At 38.7% G+C, this 19,673-nt stretch overlaps 1 protein-coding gene and 1 non-coding gene across 7 annotated transcripts in view; both read right to left on the minus strand.

Annotated features, from left to right (window-relative positions):
- SRGAP1 (SLIT-ROBO Rho GTPase activating protein 1) overlaps positions 1–19,673 on the minus strand; it is a 264,983-nt gene that overhangs the window by 92,776 nt on the left and 152,534 nt on the right. For all 6 annotated transcript variants that reach the window (XR_009054655.1, XR_009054656.1, XM_057741462.1 and 3 more), the window contains one exon: positions 8,978–9,040. Coding sequence is in view for 4 of the 6 variants with exons in the window: in XM_057741462.1 (XP_057597445.1) it covers positions 8,978–9,040 (63 nt within the window). In the remaining 2 variants the exon portion in view is untranslated. The remainder of the gene's footprint in view (positions 1–8,977; positions 9,041–19,673) is intronic.
- Positions 15,592–15,694, minus strand: LOC130857983 (U6 spliceosomal RNA). Its single transcript, XR_009054966.1, has one exon. It is a non-coding gene; the product is annotated as a U6 spliceosomal RNA (small nuclear RNA).

The raw sequence follows: 19,673 nt of genomic DNA on the forward strand, positions 1-19,673 counted from the left end.
TTATAATCTCATTTGGTTCTCTCCTGAAATAGTTCAACTTCTGATTTTTTTTCCTTTCTCTCTAGATACGGCTCCAGAGGGAAATTCTATGACTATGCCTTGTGTTTGTCCTAATTGTATGCCTTGGCTCACATTGCTCATTTAGCCTCAAAAATCTGCTGCAACGTCTCCCCATCTCTCCTACTACTAAAATCCTGTCCATTTTCAGACCTTTTCCTCTCTGAATTTTTCTTAATCTTCAGTGTGGACCTCTCTCTTTGGATCTCCAAAGCCTCTGCCTGAACCTTTCTGTTGGTACATAATGGTCTGCCTTCAGCTATAATCACCATGAAAAAGGGAGTAGAGTGTGTGAGCTGAGCCTTTTGAGACTTCCTAAGCTGTGTGACCTTGGGCAAAGTACTTAACCTTTCTGTGCCTCACCTACCTTGGAGGGCTGCTGGAAGAATTTAAAGAGCTGATTATGTCAAGTGTTTAGGATAGTACCTGACAAAGTTTAGCTGTTACTATTTAGTCCTTGGATAGCTTTAATTGGCCAGAATTCTGGTACTGTCTTGCCTAAAGCTCCCAGCACAGTAGCACATACGCAGTAGGGACCTAAATTAAAATAAAAATTTGGGTTACAGTGCCAACGTGGGACTTTAGTTAATCTGAGTCTCTGTGATGTTCTCCCTAAATGAGGAGCTTAATTTGATCATTTCTAAAGGTCCACTCAGCACTAAAATTCTATCAGATAATCAATTGAGTTAAAATATGTCACCTAATTCAACAGATTTGGATCTTCATTCCCTTCACATGATTTTTACATTTCTACTGGCCAACATTTCTAGTCCATTTTGAGACGGTAAATCTAAGGAAAATGCCCACGATTTATTTTATGTATATTTGGTTTTGATGAATAATGATAAAGCTAAGTACCTTAATTATCCAATAAAAATGAAACATTCTGATTAAGATATCTGTTATTAAAGCATTCTAATTATTTAAAAGTCATACTACTATATTTCAGAATATAATAGTTTGGAGGCTTCGCTGGTGGCACAGTGGTTAAGAATCCACCTGCTTTTGGGAGGGGCCGGGTGGTGAAGGGGAAGCTGAGACGAAGCGAGAGAGTAGCACAGACATATATATACTACCAACTGTAAAATAGATAGTCAGTAGGAAGTTGTTGTATAACAAAGGGAGTCCAACTCGAGGATGGAAGATGCCTTAGAGGACTGGGGCAGGGAGGGTGGGGGGGACTCGATGGGGGGGGGAGTCAAGTAAGGGAGGAAATACGGGGATATGTGTATAAAAACAGATGATTGAACTTGGTGTACCCCCAAAAAAATAATAAATAAAAAAAATAAAATTTAAAGAATCTACCTGGTAATGCAGGGGACACGGGTTCGAGCCCTGGTCCAGAAAGATCCCACATGCCATGGAGCACCTAAGGCCGTGTGCCACAACTACTGAGCCTGTGCTCTAGAGCCAGCAAGCCACAACTATTGAGCCCATGAGCCACAACTACTGAAGCCCACATGCTTAGGGCCCATGCTCCGCAACAAGAGAAGCCACCACAATAAGAAGCCCGCACACTGCAGTGAGGAATAGCCCCCGCTCTCCGCAACCACAGAAAGCTGGTGCGCAGCAACAAAGACCCAATGCAGCCAATAAAGAAAAAAAATTTTTTTTAAATTAAAAAAAAAAAGAATATAATAGTTTGGATAAAATACTGTTTGAGAAGGATTTCTTTTTTAAATTTATTTATTTATCCATTTTTGGCTGCATTGGATCTTCGTTGCTACGCTCAGGCTTTTCTCTAGTTGTGGGAGCTACTCTTCTTTATGGTGTGCAGGCTCCTCACTGCAGTGGCCTCTCTTGTTGCCGAGCACAGGCTCTAGGCGCGAGGGCTCAGTAGTTGTGGCACACGGGCCTAGTTGCTCTGGGGCACGTGGGATCTTCCTGGACCAGGGCTCAAACTCGTGTCCCCTGCATTGGCAGAGGGACTCTCAACCACTGCACCACCAGGGAAGACCAAGAAGGATTTCTGATATGAAACATTCTTTAGAAGTGTTTTGTTTTTACTAACTACACTTGCTAACACTTTCTTTTTAATTTCTAAGCCAAATAATTGTTTTCAGTTCATATTGCTCACTTTTAAAAAACAGTTTTATTGGGAGATTGGGACTGCCATACATACATTAGTAATAAGAAAAAAAATCAAATCGTACACTTTAAATATATGCAGTTTATTGTATGTCAGTTATATCGCAATAAAAGTTCTGAAAAAAAAAGAATAAAAAAAGACAGTTTTATTCGTAGTTCATAAGCACCAACCATAAGTAATTCTCAAATCTCAGAGAGAAAAGAAAAATTCCAAGCAGGAGCTAGGGAGCATTTCAACTCATTAATTATCAGGGTGTCCTAAAAGATGTCTACATATAAAGTTCTTATCAAACAGTCATCTGGGGAGGGGGTAGGGATAAATTAGGAGTTTTGGATTAACATATATACATACTATATATAAAAGAGATAACCAGCAGGGACCTATTATATAGCACAGGGAACTATACTCAAAATCTTGCAATACCCTATAATGGAAGAGAATGTAAAAAAAGAATATATATAATATATAAATAACTGAATCGGGACTTCCCTGGTGAAACATCAGTTAAGAATCCGCCTGCCAATGCAGGGGACGGGTTCGATCCCTGGAATGGGAAGTTCCCACATGCTGCAGCGCAACTAAGCCCGTGCGCTACAGCTACTGAGCCTGCACTCTAGAGCCCGAGAGCCACAACTAATGAAGCCTGCGAGGCTAGAGCCCATGCTCCACAACAAGAGAAGCCACCACAATGAGAAGTCTGCTCACTACAACGAAGAGTAGTCCTCACTCACCACAACTAGAGAAAGCCTGAGTGCAGCAATGAAGACCCGACGCAGCCAAAAATAAATAAAATAAAATAAATAAATTTATAAAAAAAAAAACTGAATCACTCTGCTGTACACCTGAAACTAACACAACATTGTAAATCAACTATATTTCCATAACAATTTAAAAAAAAATTAAAAAGGATCTCCTTAGAGATGTCCTTAGAGAATCTTCCAATGGAAATTTTATTAATCCCAATAGTTTTGGCAGTAAAATGAATTCAGGTTAAACTAGTGAAGCTGGTCTCTGAAGTCAGTCTGTGTCAAGGCCAAGATTAGAATCTGGAAGTTGGCAGGGAGTCATGTGACCCCAACACATCTCTTTCTTTCCATCTAAGTGTCTAGTAATAAAGCCAGGGCAAGGATATATGGAAACACTTTGTCAGCCCAAGATCTCTAAATAGACTGCTTTTAAAAAAAGTTTTCCAGGGAGCATCAAGGAGAATGTGGTATTCCAGAGAGGTTTTCATTTGGGGGAGCCTTTTACATATCCTTTACACCTTATTTTTCTTTGTTCAGTGTTTTGTTCCAAGATCCAGGCCCCTTTGTAGTTCCTCTCAAAGGAATGGATTTTCATTTTCACGACAGAAACATATATTTCAAATACTTCAAATGCCCTTGAGCTAGAATAAATACTTAACCAGAAAAAAAAATCCAAAAGAACAAAACAAAACAAAAAAACAAACCCAACTCTTTGAGGCACAGAGAAAAATCTTCTGATAGGAGATGGCAAGCATCTTGGGCTCTTTGGGAATGACTCGTCAACCTTGCCTGCGGCATGTTTCCTCCTTATAGATGAATGCGTTAGCTCCTGGTTTGTGGGAGGCTCACAAAGCCAGCCAAGGAAGCTTTCCTCAGCAGTCCTCTGAGGTGGAGTTTTCAAGGAAGGGCTTGAAATAATAAACAGTATCTTCCCTCCCATCTCCTCTAAAAAATAATTAGCTTTTTATTTTAACAGTTTAAAGCGGTTCAAAGATATGCAAAGGCCAGCATGGATATCTGTGTGCACTCAGCAACCTTGCTTTCCAAATAACTCCTATACAAAAGGCTCAGCAGAGTTGATTTGTACTAGGACAGCTTCTATTTTCTATTTACATTTGTTAGGCAAATTAGAGGCAGGGCTCAGAGAGAAGAAAACAAAGGTGCATGGAATATCCAGTAATGGATACTGAGCACTAATCACCATGTGCGAACACACAGCTAAACAGGTGGTATTGTCATGTTATAACACTAAAGCTATATGAAAAGCTAAGTTTTAAAGAGGCATCTGGATTTCGCTGATGGTGCAGTGCTTAAGAATCTGCCTGCCAATGCAGGGAACACGGGTTCCATCCCTGCTCCAGGAAGATCCCACGTGCTATGGAGCAACTAAGCCTATGTGCCACAACTACTGAGCCAATGTGCCACAACTACTGAGCCTATGCACAACTACTGAAGCCAGCATGCCCTAGAGCCCGTGCTCTGCAACAAGAGAAGCCACTGCAATGAGGAGCCTGCACACTACAATGAAGAGTAGCCCCAGCTTGCCACAACTAGAAAAAGCCGTGCACAGCAGCGAAGACTCAACATGGCCAAAAATAAATACAAAATAAAATTAAAAAAAAAATAAAGAGAGGCACCACCCCAAATGAACATATCCTAATATTCAAGCTGACTGTGCAAACCCTACGCCGTTTTGGTTTGCCTATGTTGTAACCCATATCAACAATAAGGAACAATCAATCAAGTTTCTACAAGTGGCAATCAGAGCATGCAGTGTAAGAGTTTCAACTCTGAGTTTTACCTATTAGATCAGGTTCCACTCTTCCTCTCCCCACCTGCCCTGCATATCCTTCCCCAAGACAGCTGTCCAATAGGGAACTGATGGGCCTTGGGGACAGAACTGTGCTGAGATTCTGGAACATTCATTTACTATTTGTGTGGTCTTGAGCTAATGATTCAGAGCCCCACTCCCATGAGTAACCTTGGGATTAGGAATACCTGGCTTATAGTTCTGCTGTGAGAAATGAATTCCCATTCCTGCATGTGCCTCATAGTAAGGGCTGGATAAATCTTCATTTTCTCAGTTCTTTCCTCTTAATTTAGTGGAACTTGAGGATAGATTACCTCTTGACTCTGGCTAGCCATGTGTGTCATTGATGTACAGAGAGAGTGATCATCAATTATGTATAATTAGCAATCAATTTCACGTGGATTTATGATGACATCTGCATTAATCTCTATTAGAATTTGCTTACTGAGGATGTTAAGTTCCTTGTTTTTTATGCCAAGTATAATGCTGCAAAACCTAGGCAAAGCAAAGAAATATTAATATAGATAAATAATTGCTTTTCTCCTAAAACACAGCATAATCTTTTGAGATTTTGGTATGAGGGGACAGGCTTACACTTCAGCTAGAAGACTACAATTCCCAGACTTCCTTGAAGCCTGGTGAAACTGTGTTTCTAAGTTCTGGCCAATGAGATGTACATGAAAGTGTTATATGGAACCTTCATTAAGTCTTTGTAAGAGACAGTAGGCCTGCCCTTCTTTCCTTTCTCCATTTCAGGAATGCAGATGTAATGGCTGGAGCTCTGGCAACTATCTTGAATAATAAGGACAAAGATACAACCACGTTTCTCTGAACAGTGTATTAGGAGGATCCTGATTCTTTGATGGGTTTATGTAACCTCCATACCAGTCCTGGGCTGCCAACCTCTGAACTTCCTTTATGTGAGAGAGAGGGTAAACTTCTATATTGTTTATGCCATTATTCTGGGTACTTCTGTTACTCAAGGCCCAAGTAATTTTAACTGCTGTGGCTTGCCCTTGTGGTAGGTTCAAAACCACTTTGAGGCCCTGTTTCTGTAAATAAAGGCAAGGTTGAGGCAAAAATATAGAAGAGCGGATGCATGTCTTCAGAGCCTTTCCTCTCATTCCAGATGGCACTCAGATGCCACCATCCCCTCTCTCCTGCTCAGGTCCAGGCCTTCCTGCCCCATGGATATAACCTGTTCTCAAAGGATCTGATAAAATTCAATTCACTTTAAGTTATAAGTGATCATAAGGCATCTCTTTTTATTTGTCCTGGGCATTTGTATTTTATTTAAGACAAAGCCTTCTGAGAGAACATTTGGAATTATCAACAGACCTGTATGAGAACTATTTTTGGGCAGAGAAGCCCACACATAAGGCTACTGCACATCTCCAAGGTTGACTGTAATTTAAGATAAAGCGCTCCATTGGTTTAAGGAAGTTAACGTACCTCTCAAAAAGGAGTTCATCTTCAACTCCTAAGGAGTATCAAGGGTTGAGAGAAAGGGAGGAGTGAATATTTGTTTGAAAAGGCAATTAAATAGCGTCCTCAACTCCCTGAGGCTTCGTATTTTATACAGGTCATTTTAACAATCATTATTACATCATCAATTGTACAAAATTCTATGCATGATGCAACTCAGAAGGTAATTTATTCGTGACTGGTCAGTGGTTGAATAAAGAACCTAAATCACATTTCCCAACCCCTGGTCACCTGTTCAAATACTCCTCTCCTTTTCTTCCCTTCTGAATGTAAACTGAATATGTGTAATGGACAGATTTCATTTGAACAAGACAGAATTTATGTATCTGAAATTAAATTGCAAGAGAGACCAAACATCATAGTCGTTTACAGTGAAAAGTGTGTGTGCACATATATGGAATCTAAAAAAATGGTAGTGATGAACTCAGTGGTAGAGGAAGAATAAAGACGCAGAGGTAGAGAACAGACTTGAGGACATGGGGAGGTGGGGAAGAGTAATATTGACATATATACACTACCAAATGTAAAATAGGAGGCTAGTGGGAAGCAACTGCCTAAACACAGGGAGATCAACTCGATGATTGCTGATGACCTAGAGGGGTGGGATAGGGAGGGAGCGAGGGATGCTCGGGAGGGAGGCTCAAGAGGGAGGGGATATGGGGATATATATGAATAAATACAGCTGATTTGCTTTGTTGCACAGCGGAAACTGGCACAACAGTGTAAAGCTATTATACTCCAATAAAGATGGAGAAAAAGTGCGTGTGTGTGTGTGTGTGCATGCGTGTGTGTAATAAGGTGTTTCCCTACAGAACATGACCTCTGACCTTGAATGTCCATGCTCTCTGGTGTAAAGTAAAAATTTCTCCTGAGAACTCAAAGTGATCTACAGACTACCTAATTAAAACCTCATTGGGCCTTCCTTAGTGGTCCAGAAGGTAAGACCCTGCGCTCCCAATGCAGGGGGCCCAGGTTCGATCCCTGGTCGGGGAACTAGATCTGGCATGCACACTGCAACTAAAAGTTCACGTGGCAGAACTAAGAGTCTGCATGCCACAACTAAGAAGTCCACATGCCGCAACTAAAGATCCTGTGTGCTGCAACTAAGAGCTGGTGCAGCCAAAATTAAATAACAAAATAAAACAAACTTCACTGCCCATCTCCTCTATGCTTTGATTCCTCAACTGATTCAGAGATTAAATGACTGACATGGTTATTTCAACTCTGGTGGCCTTTTCTAGAACCTAGCTCCTTCTGGCTTTCAGGCTGATACTGATGAGAGTTTTGAGGAGGTATCAACTTATTTGATTCAACTATAGAGTCTCCTAGATGTCTAATTCCACTTGACAGGTTGAATCCAGGAGAAATTTCTCTATACATATCTCTCACTGAGATAAAAGTTTCATGACATTCTACCAACTTTGCCTGTATTCAACAGTCAAGTTTATCTTTGCCACTTTTGCTTTGACTACTGCTACGAATTCCAGACCATAAACAGCAAGCTCCTGTTTATGATGCCATGACAACCAGCAGATTTCTTTTTTAAAGTATTAGAGACTGATTTATATTTCTAGGTAAAACAATGCCCAAGCAAAGGGAACCACAAGGAAGGTGCCATGAAGCCCTCGTCTCAAAACAGTTCAATGGAAGAAGACACAGAATGTCTTCTGTGGAAGTCTCAGAGGCACAATGCTCATTTAACTTTAAATTCTATATCCAGGATTTCTAGTAATGGCTGATACCTGAGATTATCAGAAATTAACAAATCACGCCAAATGTAGGCTAATAAATGCCTTTTATATGGATATGACCTTATAACATGAGGATTTTGCACATAAAGTTAAAGGTTTCTGAGGGAGGAACTAGCAATTAGAAATTGTCAATTTAATTCAAAGCTCAGTTGTAGCAAACATGCTGCATAAAAACACAAATTTATCACACGCTTAGAAAAAAACTGGAAAGTAAATTTTATAAGAATATCACTCATTTTATAAAGTTTAAAACTACAGGTTGTTTTAATTAGCAAGTATCAGTGGAGCAGTAAAAGCAATTTAATTCACAAAAGTGCATTTTACACACTTGCCTTTTAGGAACAAATGAATTTGTAAATCAAGAAACATATTTGAATAATAAGTTTCAGGTTTTATTTGCCTGTAAAGAAAAATTCAAATAATCTTGTGTAATGAAAATGCAAATATCTATAGTTGGAACAAATTAATACTACTCAGTTCTCATTATGTTGTTTTCTTATAAAATAAAAACTCATCAAATTCCTCCAAAAAGGAATTTGTAGTTAACAATACGATCATTAAGTGTGTAACGAAATTTACATGGGCATATGACTAGTCATTGATTTTGTTTTTTTAATAATCATTTAATTTCTTCTGAGTATATGCATTAACCTGAATAAAATTTAAGTTCAGAAAAGCAAACTATTGCCAAGAAGGAAAAAATAGATTACCAACCCCACTCCCCCAAATATTCTGGAGTTGAATATATGAACAGACCACATATAATCCAACCATTTAAAAACATTCTTTTTGGGGACAATTATAGTCCAGTTTCTTACAGTGTTCTGACTGCATATACATATTTACTTGAATTTCAGCCTCCTCAAATTGGCAGAGGGGGGCACAAGAATATAGCAGTTTGCATCTATCCACTTGGTTCCACATTTCAATCAGGCAAGCATCCATCAACACTCTTGGAATGAGTTCTAATAACAGATGTGTTTCTGCAAACCAGAATTCTAAACCAAAGATTTTTCCAAAAGAAAGATTATATGCTTACCGTATAGAGCTCGTTAAGAACCTTCATTAAGTCCTCATGAAGCTGGAATGCAATCTCTTTGCTCTGCAATAAGAAAAAATTAACAATATTAAACAATGTAACAGAAACTTGTTTCTAGATTATTTACATCTTAAGAAGTCCACTGGCTGAAAACAGAAGAATGTGTAAAACACAATGGAAGGCCAGCATGGCTCTTATACAATAAACATCTTCAACCAAATGGCCCTTTCTTAAAACTAGATGTGTGTACCAATGGATACTGCTGGTTGGACAGAAGTAAACAAGTGGACAGTGTGAATGGCTTTCCCACCATGCAAATCAGATTTTATCAAGAAGAGAGAGAAAAAGGAGGGTGAAGCACCATGCTTGCCCAGAAGTTCAGCTGCAGAACTTAAGCCATGAAAAGATGAATCCCAACATCTCGTTTCCCATCTCAGTATCATCACAGGGGAATTCTGCAGTGTGAATCCCCAAAAGCTAAGTTAGAAACCAAAAGGGAAATTAACTCTCCCTTTCCAAAATAACTATTTGATTGACTACAATTTTTTTAATTGAAACATAGTTGATTTGCAATGTTGTGTTAGTTTCTGGTGTATAGCAAAGTGATTCAGGTTTGGGAGGGATGAATTGAGAGATAGGGATTGACATATACATTAATATGTATAAAATAGATGACTAATAAGAAAAAAATATCAAACTGTACACTTTAAATATATGTAGGTTATTGTATGTCAACTATATCCCAATAAAACTCTTTTGAAAAGGGAAAGAAAACAAAACAAACCCCCCAAAACCCAGTGATTCAGTTATACATATATATTTATATTCTTTTTCAGATTCTTTTCCATTAGTTTTTTTTTTAAGCTCTTTGTTGGAATATAATTACTTTACATTCTTGTATGAACTTCTGAGGTACATCAAAGTGAATCAGCTGTATTTATACATATATCCCCATATCCCCTCCCTCCCGCGACTCCCTCCCGCTCTCCCTGTCCTGGCCCTCTAAGGCATCACCCATCATCAAGCTGATCTCCCTTTGTTATAAAGCAACTTCCCACTAGCTATCTATTTTACAGTTGGTAGTGTAAACATGTCTATGCTACTCTCTCACTTCGTCCCAGCTTCCCCTTCGCCCCCCCGCCCCCCGCCCCCCGAGTCCTCCAGTCCATTCTCTGCATCTGTATCCTTATTCTTGCCCTATCACTGGGTTCATCAGTACCATTTTTTTTTTTTTTTTAGATTCCGTATATATGAGTTAGCATACAGTGTTTGTTTTTCTCTTTCTGGCTTACTTCACTCTGTATGACAGACTCTAGGTCTATCCACCTCATAACATATAGCTCCATTTCATTCCTTTTTATGGCTGAGAAATATTCCATTGTATATATGTGCCACATCTTCTTTATCCATTCATTTGTTGATGGGCATTTCGGTTGCTTCCATGTCCTGGCTATTGTAAATAGTGCTGTAATGAACATTATGGTACATGTTTCTTTTTGGACTATGGTGTTCTCTGGGTATATGCCCAGGAGTGGGATTACTGAATCATATGGCAGTTCCATTTTTAGTTTTTTAAGGAACCTCCAAATTGTTTTCCATAGTGGCTGTATCAACTTACATTCCCACCAACAGTGCAGGAGAGTTCCCTTTTCTCCATACCCTCTCCAACATTTATTGTTTCTAGATGTTTTGGTGATGGCCACTCTGACTGGTGTGAGGTGATACCTCATTGTGGCTTTGACTTGCGTTTCTCTACTGATTAGTGATGTTGCGCATCTTTTCATGTGTTTGTTGGCCATCTGTATGTCTTCTTTGGAGAAATGTCTATTTAGGTCTTCCACCCATTTGTGGATTGGGTTATTTGCTTTCTTGGTATTAAGCTGCATGAGCTGCTTGTATATTTTGGAGATTAATCCTTTGTCCGTTGCTTCGTTGGCAAGTACTTTCTCCCATTCTGAGGGTTGTCTTCTTGTCTTGTTTATGGTTTCTTTCGCTGTGCAAAAGCTTTTAAGTTTCATTAGGTCCCATTTGTTTATTCTTGATTTTATTTCCATGATTCTAGGAGGTGGGTCCAAAAGGATCTGGCTTTGATGGATGTCATAGAGTGTTCTGCCTAGGTTTTCCTCTAGGAGTTTGATAGTGTCTGGCCTTCCATTTAGGTCTTTAATCCATTTGGAGTTTATTTTTGTGTATGGTGTTAGGAAGTGTTCTCATTTCATTCTTTTCCATGTTGCTGTCCAATTTTCCCAGCACCACTTATTGAAGAGGCTGTCTTTTTTCCATTGTATATTCGTGCCTCCTTTCTCAAAGATAAGGTGCCCATATGTGTTTGGGCTTACTTCTGAGTTCTCTATTCTATTCCATTGATCTTCCTTTCTATTTTTGTGCCAGTACCATACTGTCTTGATCACTATGGCCTTGTAGTATAGTTTGAAGTCAGGAAGCCTAATTCCACCAACTCCATCTTTCCTTCTCAAGACTGCTTTGGCTATTTGGGGTCTTTTGCATTTCCATACAAATTGTAAGATTTTTTGCTCTAGTTCTGTGAAAAATGCCATTGCTAATTTGATAGGGATTGCGTTGAATCTGTAAATTGCTTTGGGTAGTACAGTCATTTTCACAATGTCGACTCTTCCAGTCCAAGAACATGGTATGTCCCTCCATCTGTTTGTGTCGTCTTTGATTTCTTTCATCACTGTCTTATAGTTTTCTGCATACAGGTCTTTTGCCTCCTTAGGCAGGTTTATTCCTAGGTATTTTATTTTTTTTGTTGCACTGGTAAATGGGAAAGTTTCCCTAATTTCTCTTTCTGCTTTTTTGTTGTTAGTGTATAGGAATGCAAGAGATTTCTATGCATTAATTTTGTATCTTGCTACTTTACTATATTCATTAATTAGTGCTAGCATTTTTCTGGTAGAATCTTTAGGGTTTTCTATGTATAATATCATGTCATATGCAAAGAGTGACAATTTTACTTCTTCTTTTCCAATTTGGGTTCCTTTTATTTTATTTTCCTCTCTGATTGTTGTGGCTAAAACTTCCAAAGCTATGTTGAATAATAATGGTGAGAGTGGGCACCCTTGTCTTGTTCCTTTTCTTAGAGGGAATGCTTTCAGTATTGCACCATTTAGAACAATGTTGGCTGTTGGTTTCTCATATATGGCTTTTATTATGTTGAGGTAATTTCCTTCTATGCCCATTTTCTGGAGAGTTTTTATCATATATGGAGGTTGAATTTTGTCAAAAGCTTTTTCAGCATCTATGGAGATTATCATATGGTTTTTATCCTTCAATTTGTTGATATGATGTATCACATTGATTGATATGCGTATATTGAGGAATCCTTGCATCCCAGGGATAAACCCCACTTGATCATGGTGTATGATCTTTTTAATGTGCTGTTGGATTCTGTCAGCTAGTATTTTGTTGAGGATTTTTGCGTCTATATTCATCAGTGATATTGGCCTGTAATGTTCTTTTTTTGTGACATCTTTGCCTGGTTTTGGTATCAGGGTGATGGTGGCCTCATAGAATGAGTTTGGGAGTGTTCCTCCTTCTGCTATATTTTGGAAGAGTTTGAGAAGGATAGGTGTTAGCTCTTCTACAAATGTTTGATAGAATTCGCCTGTGAATCCATCTGGCCCTGGGCTTTTGTTTGTTGGGAGATTTTTAATCACAGTCTCAATTTCCATACTTGTGATTGGTCTGTTCATAGTTTCTATTTCTTCCTGATTCAGTCTTGGAAGCTTGTACTTTGCTAAGAATTTATCCATTTCTTCCAGGTTATCCAATTTATTGGTATTTCTGCGGTGTCAGTTGTTACTTCTCCTTTTTCATTTCTAATTCTGTTGATTTGCATCTTCTCCCTGTTTATCCTGATGAATCTGGCTAATGATTTATCAATTTTGTTTATCTTCTCAAAGAACCAGCTTTGAGTTTCATTGATCTTTGCTATTGTTTCCTTCCTTTCTTTTTCATTTATTTCTGATCTGACCTTTATGATTTCTTTCCTTCTGCTCACTTTGGAGTTTCTCTGTTCTTTCTCTAATTGTTTTAGGTGTAAGGTTAGGTTGTTTATCCAACATTTTTCTTGTTTCTTGAGATAAGACTGTATTGCTATAAACTTCCCTCTTAGAACTGCTTTTGCTGCGTCCCATAGGTTTTGGGTTGTTGTGTCACTTGTTTCTAGGTATTTTTTGATTTCCTTAGTGATTTCTTGGTTGTTTAATAGTATATTGTTTAGCCTCCATGTGTTTGTATTTTTTACAGGTTTTTTCCTGTAATTGATATCTAGTCTCATGGCATTGTGGTCAGAGAAGATGCTTGATATGATTTCAATTTTCTTGAATTTACCGAGGCTTGATTTGTGACCCAAGATGTGATCTATCCTGGAGAATGTTCCGTGTGCACTTGAGAAGAAAGTGTATTCTGTAGTTTTTGGATGGAATGTCCTATAAATGTCAATTAAGTCAAGATGGTCTAATGTGTCATTTAAAACTTGTGTGTCCTTATTTATTTTCTATTTGGATGATATGTCCTTTGATGTAAGTGGGGTGTTAAAGTCGCCTACTATTATTGTGTTACTGTCGATGTCCCCTTTTATGGCTGTTAGCATTTGCCTTATGTATTGAGGTGCTCCTATGTTGGGGGCATAGATATTTACAATTCTTATTTCTTCTTGTTGGCTTGATCCCTTGGTCATTATGTAGTGCCCTTCCTTGTCTCCTGTAATAGTCTTTAAAGTCTAATTTGTCTGATATGAGTATTGCTACTCCAGTTTTCTTTTGACTTCCATTTGCATGGAATAACTTTTTCCATCCCTTTACTTTCAGTCTATATGTCTCCCTTGGTCTGAAGTGGGTTTCTTGTAGGCAGCATATAGAGGGGTCTTGTTTTTGTATCCATTCAGCCAGTCTGTGCCTTTTGGTTGGAGCATTTAATCCATTTACATTTAAGGGGATTATTGACGTGTGTTCTGATTACCATTTTCTTAATTGTTTTGGGTTTGTTTTTGTAGGTCTTTTCCTTCTCTTGTGTTTCCTACTTAGAAAAGTTCCTTAAACAATTGTTGTAAGGCTGGTATGGTGGTGCTGAATTCTCTTAACTTTTGCTTGTCTATAAAGCTTTTGATTTCTCCGTGGAACCTGAATGAGATTCTTGCTGGGTAGAGTATTCTTGGCTGTAGGTTTTTCCCTTTCAGGACTTTCAGTATATCCTGCCTTTCCCTTCTGGGCTGCAGAGTTTCTGCAGAAAGATTAGCTGTTATTCTTATGGGTTTTCCCTTATATGGTATTTGTTGCTTTTCTCTTGCTGCTTTTAATATTTTTTCTTTGTGTTTAATTGTTGTTAGTTTGATTAATATGTGCCTCAGTGTACTTCTCCTTGGGTTTATTCTGTATGGGACTCTCTGTGCTTCTTGGACTTGATTAATTATTTCCTTTCCCATGTTGGGGAAGTTTCCCACTATAACCTCTTGAAATATTTTCTCAGACCCTTTCTTTTTTTCTTCTTCCTCTGGGATGCCTGTGATTCGAATGTTGGTGCACTTAATGATGTCACCAAGGTCTCTGAGACTGTCTTCCATCCTTTTTATTCTTTTTTGTCTTTCCTGTTCTGTGGCAGTTATTTCCCACATTCTATCTTCCAACTCACTTATTCATTCTTCTGCCTCGGTTATTCTGCTATATATAGCATCTAGAGTATTTTTTATTTTTTTATTTATTTATTTACAAAGAGGAACGCCCCCCCCCCCCCGCAACTAGAGTATTTTTAATTTCAGTTATTTTGTTGTCCATTACTGTTTGTTTGCTCTTTAGTTCTTCTGAGTCCTTATTAACTGTTTCTTGTATTTTCTGTATTTTGTTATCGAGATTTTGGATTATCTTTACTATCATTACTCTGAATTCTTTTTCAGGCAATTTTCCTATTTCCTCTTCATTTATTTGGTCTTGTGGGTTTTTTTCCTGCTCCTTTGCCTGCATGGTGTTTCTTTATTTTCTCATTTTGTTTAATTTATAGGATTTGCTGTCTCCTTTCCCTATGCTGCCTAGTAGTAATTCCTCTTGTTTCTGCCCTCTGCCCCTGTGGTGGGGTTTGTCCAGTGTCTTGAGTAGGCTTCCTGGTGGGGGGGTCTGGTGTCTGCTTTCTGGTGTGTGGCTCTGTGTCTTTTCTCTCTGATGAGTCGGGCCGTGTCAGGTGGTGTGTTTTAGGGTATCTGTGAGGTTAATATGGCTTTAGGTAGTCTGCGTGCTGATGGGTGGGTTTGTGTTCCTGTCTTGTTTGTAGTTTGGTGTGGGATGTCCAGCACTGGCAGTCGCAGACAGTTGGACGAATTGAGTCTTATACTCTGATATAGGGCTCTGTGAGAGTTCTCTACAGTTAATCTTCCCTGTGTCTGAGGATTCCCTAGCAGTCTAGCATCCTGGATTCAGTGCTCCCTCCTCAGAACCTCCTACTTAACTTCTGGTGGAGTAGTTCAGACTTCAGAGGTTGCTTGTCCCAGCAATAAAGGGGTTTAAAGCAGACTGTCCAAGCCCCAGACTAATGACAGAGTGTTGAGTCAAACAAATACTAAGTCAAGGAAACACATACATGTATAAGATACACAAATACTGAAAAATATGGAACGTTTCACGATTTGTACGTCATCCTTGCACAAGGGCCATGCTAATCTCTGTACCGTTCCAATTTTAGTATATGTGCTGCCGAAGCGAGCACTCCATTAGAGTTTACTACAAGATACTGAATGTAGTTCCCTGTGCTATACAGTAGGACCTTTTTGTTTATCTATTTTATTTATAGTAGTTGTGTCTGCTAATACCAAACTCCTAATTTATCCCTCCCCACCTCTTTCCCCTTTGGTAACCACAAGTTTGTTTTCTATGTCTGTGAGTCTGTTTCTCTTTTGTAAATAAGTTCTTTTATATCATTTTTTTAGATTCTACATATGTCATGTCATATGATACTTGTCTCTCCCTTTGACTGACTACAATTTTAATTTTAAGAAAACACTTTCAAAGTAGTGAGCTGGTAAGGTCACTTATGATCCACATACTTTTTTGCCTCTGCATTTACTACTGTTATTTTTTCATTAAGACAAGAAAGAGAGTTTTACTTTTCTACTCAGTGGGTAAATCACAGCATTTAAGATATTCTTTCCTAGGCTAATTCTGAGGGTTTGACAGAGGAGTATTTGAATTTTTTTTCTCAGCAAAATTTGTAAGTTACCTTAAAGGAAATCACATATTCAAATTACCTTTTTTCCCCCTGTTTTGAGTTCATTATTTAGTTAGCTACAGAGAATGGAAAAAATGTGTAGCATGGGTTAACCTCCAGAGTTTGAGACAATAACAACATCCACGGTTCATTTATGTCTCTCCCATTGGACTGTCAGCACTGGGGGTAAGGGCCATATCTTCATCAGCTCTGTGACCCTGGCGTCCTGCACAGTGCTTGGGCACAAGGCCAGAATGAGGGTGAGGCAACTGAGGTGCCAAGGGTATGGAATTTAAGACATTAGTCCAGGTCCCACCTGGGCACAAAGGAAGCTTCCAATCAACACTTGCTAAATGAATCTGTAAATAAGTTGAAATACTGTTGCTTGTGTGATAGCTGAAGTAGTTACTACCTTTGCTGAAGGCCGGCCACTGGTAAGAGGGCAGAAAAGAAAGGCCCATAGACCACTCTTAATAAAGTAATTGAATTTCGACTAAACCGTCCATCTGCAAACACTAGGTCATTACGTTAGGCCTCCCTTAAAAAAGGCCAAATGTGATGAAGCAAAATTTCGTGAACATAAAATAGTGTGGAAGATGACACCAGAGCAGTAGCTGAACTTTGAGAAATTCAAGTTGGTTAGCCGCATTTGTCCCTGGGTTTTCTTGGAGTGATAAAGGGTGCTGGTGTTTATTAAGCTCTGAGAGACTTAAAATCCCTACACTTGAGTTAGAGATTTTATGTTTTGCTGTGTCCCTGCTATGTGAAGAGGTGGGTTAAGAATCACTGAAGGGTGAAAGGAAAGTCACAAGTGAGCAAATGAAGCCAACTGAAACTCATTTTATTTTCCCTGAATCTTGGCTATTCTGACTGTATACATTACACTGTAATCTCCTATGACTTGGTGCTATTTTAATATCATATTTCATTCAAGGATCTGAGCTACCAATTCAGAACTCTCTAATGGGATCAAAGGCCACCGAATAACTCTGTCCAGCTGCCCACATTTCAGGTAGCAAGTTCAAAAAAAAATATTTCTTGGCTAAGACTTTAGAACAATAACAACAACAACAAAAAAATCCCTTAGGTCCAATTAACCCCAAGCCAAGAATATTTAGGCTCAGATTAAACACTTAGGTTTGGGGTGATAACGGTCTCCCAAGCTATCCTAGTCAAATAACTTACAACAAGAATAAGAGTCTTTGTATATTTCATATTTTACAAGATTTCAGTTAGTGAGGGAGAGGGAATCTGGCCCACAGACATACTGTTCTCTGCTGAGCATCCTCTCACATTTTTCGTTTATCTTTCCTTAGAGGCCCCGTCTGGGAGGCAGTATAAAATAATGCTTAAAAGCAAGGACTGGGACTGAAGTCTCAAAGGCTTTGGATTCCCTTGTGCCTTGGCTTCCCAATCTATACTAGGCACGTAGTCATTGTACCTACGTCACAAGCTGATGCATTACTCGGATGACATATACATAGCACTTAGAATGGCACCTAACACAGCAAACATCCCATAAATGTTATAATTACTTAATTCTTTCCCAGACGCTGTAACAGTAACTCCTTGGAGTGAAAAGGCCACATTGTATTCTTCCTTCTTTTGGTCTCTGTGGACACATATCCATTGACTTCCACATAGGAAGTGCTTGGCAGGTACTGGCTGAATTGAATTGGAAGTCCCCCACCCCACCCCCACTGCCCTGGCCTTTAGATGCACCCAAGTGACCCCTGATTTGGAAGGGCCTCGAGTCTTGTGCTCCATTCCTTGAGCCCTTCTTACATCCACACACCCTTGCCATACATGTGCACTGAACTTACCTATGTTCCATTTGTGTGGGGGTCCTACTACTGTTGGTACCAGATGAATTAATCAAACATCTACTAGGAAATGGATAATTCCTCAAGTCAATGTGATAAGATATGTACAACTCATGAAAGAGGCCCTTAAAGAGCGGAGCGCTCCAGTGGGAACTTTAAATTTTGTGAAAAATTGGTGGGGAGTTATTTTCAGGGAGGTGGCTACCCTCATGACACATCACCAAAGTTTCAGCCTATATGTTCGCTTTGAGTGACAGTCTAAACCCTTCATGGTCTAGTCAATAACCTTGAAATTAACCATTCCCCACCCCCAACACTCCTTTTGCCTGCAAAAATTGTTAACAGAATTGGGCTGTGCTCTCAAACAATAGACCATGTGACTGAAATGTGAAGCATGAATTTGCTTGGGCTGGACATCATCAGGTCCTAGTCTGAGTGCTGGGGTGTGGTCCCTGTCCTGATGGCATAGAAGCAATGACAAGATCACCTCATGTTACCACAACCCCAACTTTAAACATGTCTCCAATTTATTACAGTAACAGTGAAAAACAACCCTTTCTTCTAAATATGACTCTGGATCCCAGAAGAAGCAATCTTAAACCAAAACACATCTGCTGTGGCACACTCAACTAACTAACCGAAACCCTTTAATTAGAAAATATCTGGATTATCAAAAGTCCATCAAAATTCAATAGGTTAAGTATGTCTCTGGATTCTATTTCATTAAAAATTTGAAAATGGTGAGAGCAAACCCTTGACTTGACCAAGAGCTGCTAGGTAAGAAAAATGATATGGGTATTAAGGAAAGCAATCAATGTTCCCTTTATACAATAGAAAAAAAAAACTTAATGAAACAAGATATGTTTGAATTAAAGTATTTTCTATGTTACTTGAGATTGGCTGATTAAAATTACTTTTGTGCAGGGAAGAAGAGTCCCCTCAAATTGCTTCAGGTATGGAGTTGGAAAAACGAAGAGTTTTTTTTCCCCATTCTGTGGTCCTATGTAAGTTCAAATAATGGTAAAAACTTCTAATGCATTGCAGTAGGATTCTAGGATTCTGACCCAAGGGGAAGGAAAATGGTTAGAACTTCCATTTAGTTGACATTTATTAAATGTCTGCAATGTGTAAACCCAGAGTTGAATACCAAATCAATTTCTAATTGTTTCCTATTTGTTAAAACTTTGATGTTTCAGATACTTCAAACGTCAGTCCAAAATGAACAGTCCCCAAATTTCCACCTTTTTTCATTATAAAAATGAATTAAGTGTATTGAAGAATACTGGAAAAATACAGGACAAACTACCACCATTATAATTTGATGGGTGTATGTCCTTCAAGTTTGTTTATCTAAACATAGGTCTGAGTTGTAATCATTCTATAATAACAATCTTTTTTCTACTCTGCTTTTTTTTCAGTTATCATACATTTTCCATGTACTTATATAATTTTTGGAACATTATTACTGATTTATAACTACCCAGTGAATGTATATTAACCATTCTTCTGTCATGGTTTCCAATGTTTGCACTATTTTCCACCAATCATTCAATTACTTACTTATTCATTCAATTTCACCAAAATATATTTTAATCACTCTGAACTAGTATCATGAATGCTGTTCTAAAGGCATATCTTGCATTTTGTGCTATTGCCTT

The sequence above is a fragment of the Hippopotamus amphibius genome, chromosome 7 (assembly GCF_030028045.1).
Source record: "Hippopotamus amphibius kiboko isolate mHipAmp2 chromosome 7, mHipAmp2.hap2, whole genome shotgun sequence".
Taxonomy (NCBI): domain Eukaryota; kingdom Metazoa; phylum Chordata; class Mammalia; order Artiodactyla; family Hippopotamidae; genus Hippopotamus; species Hippopotamus amphibius.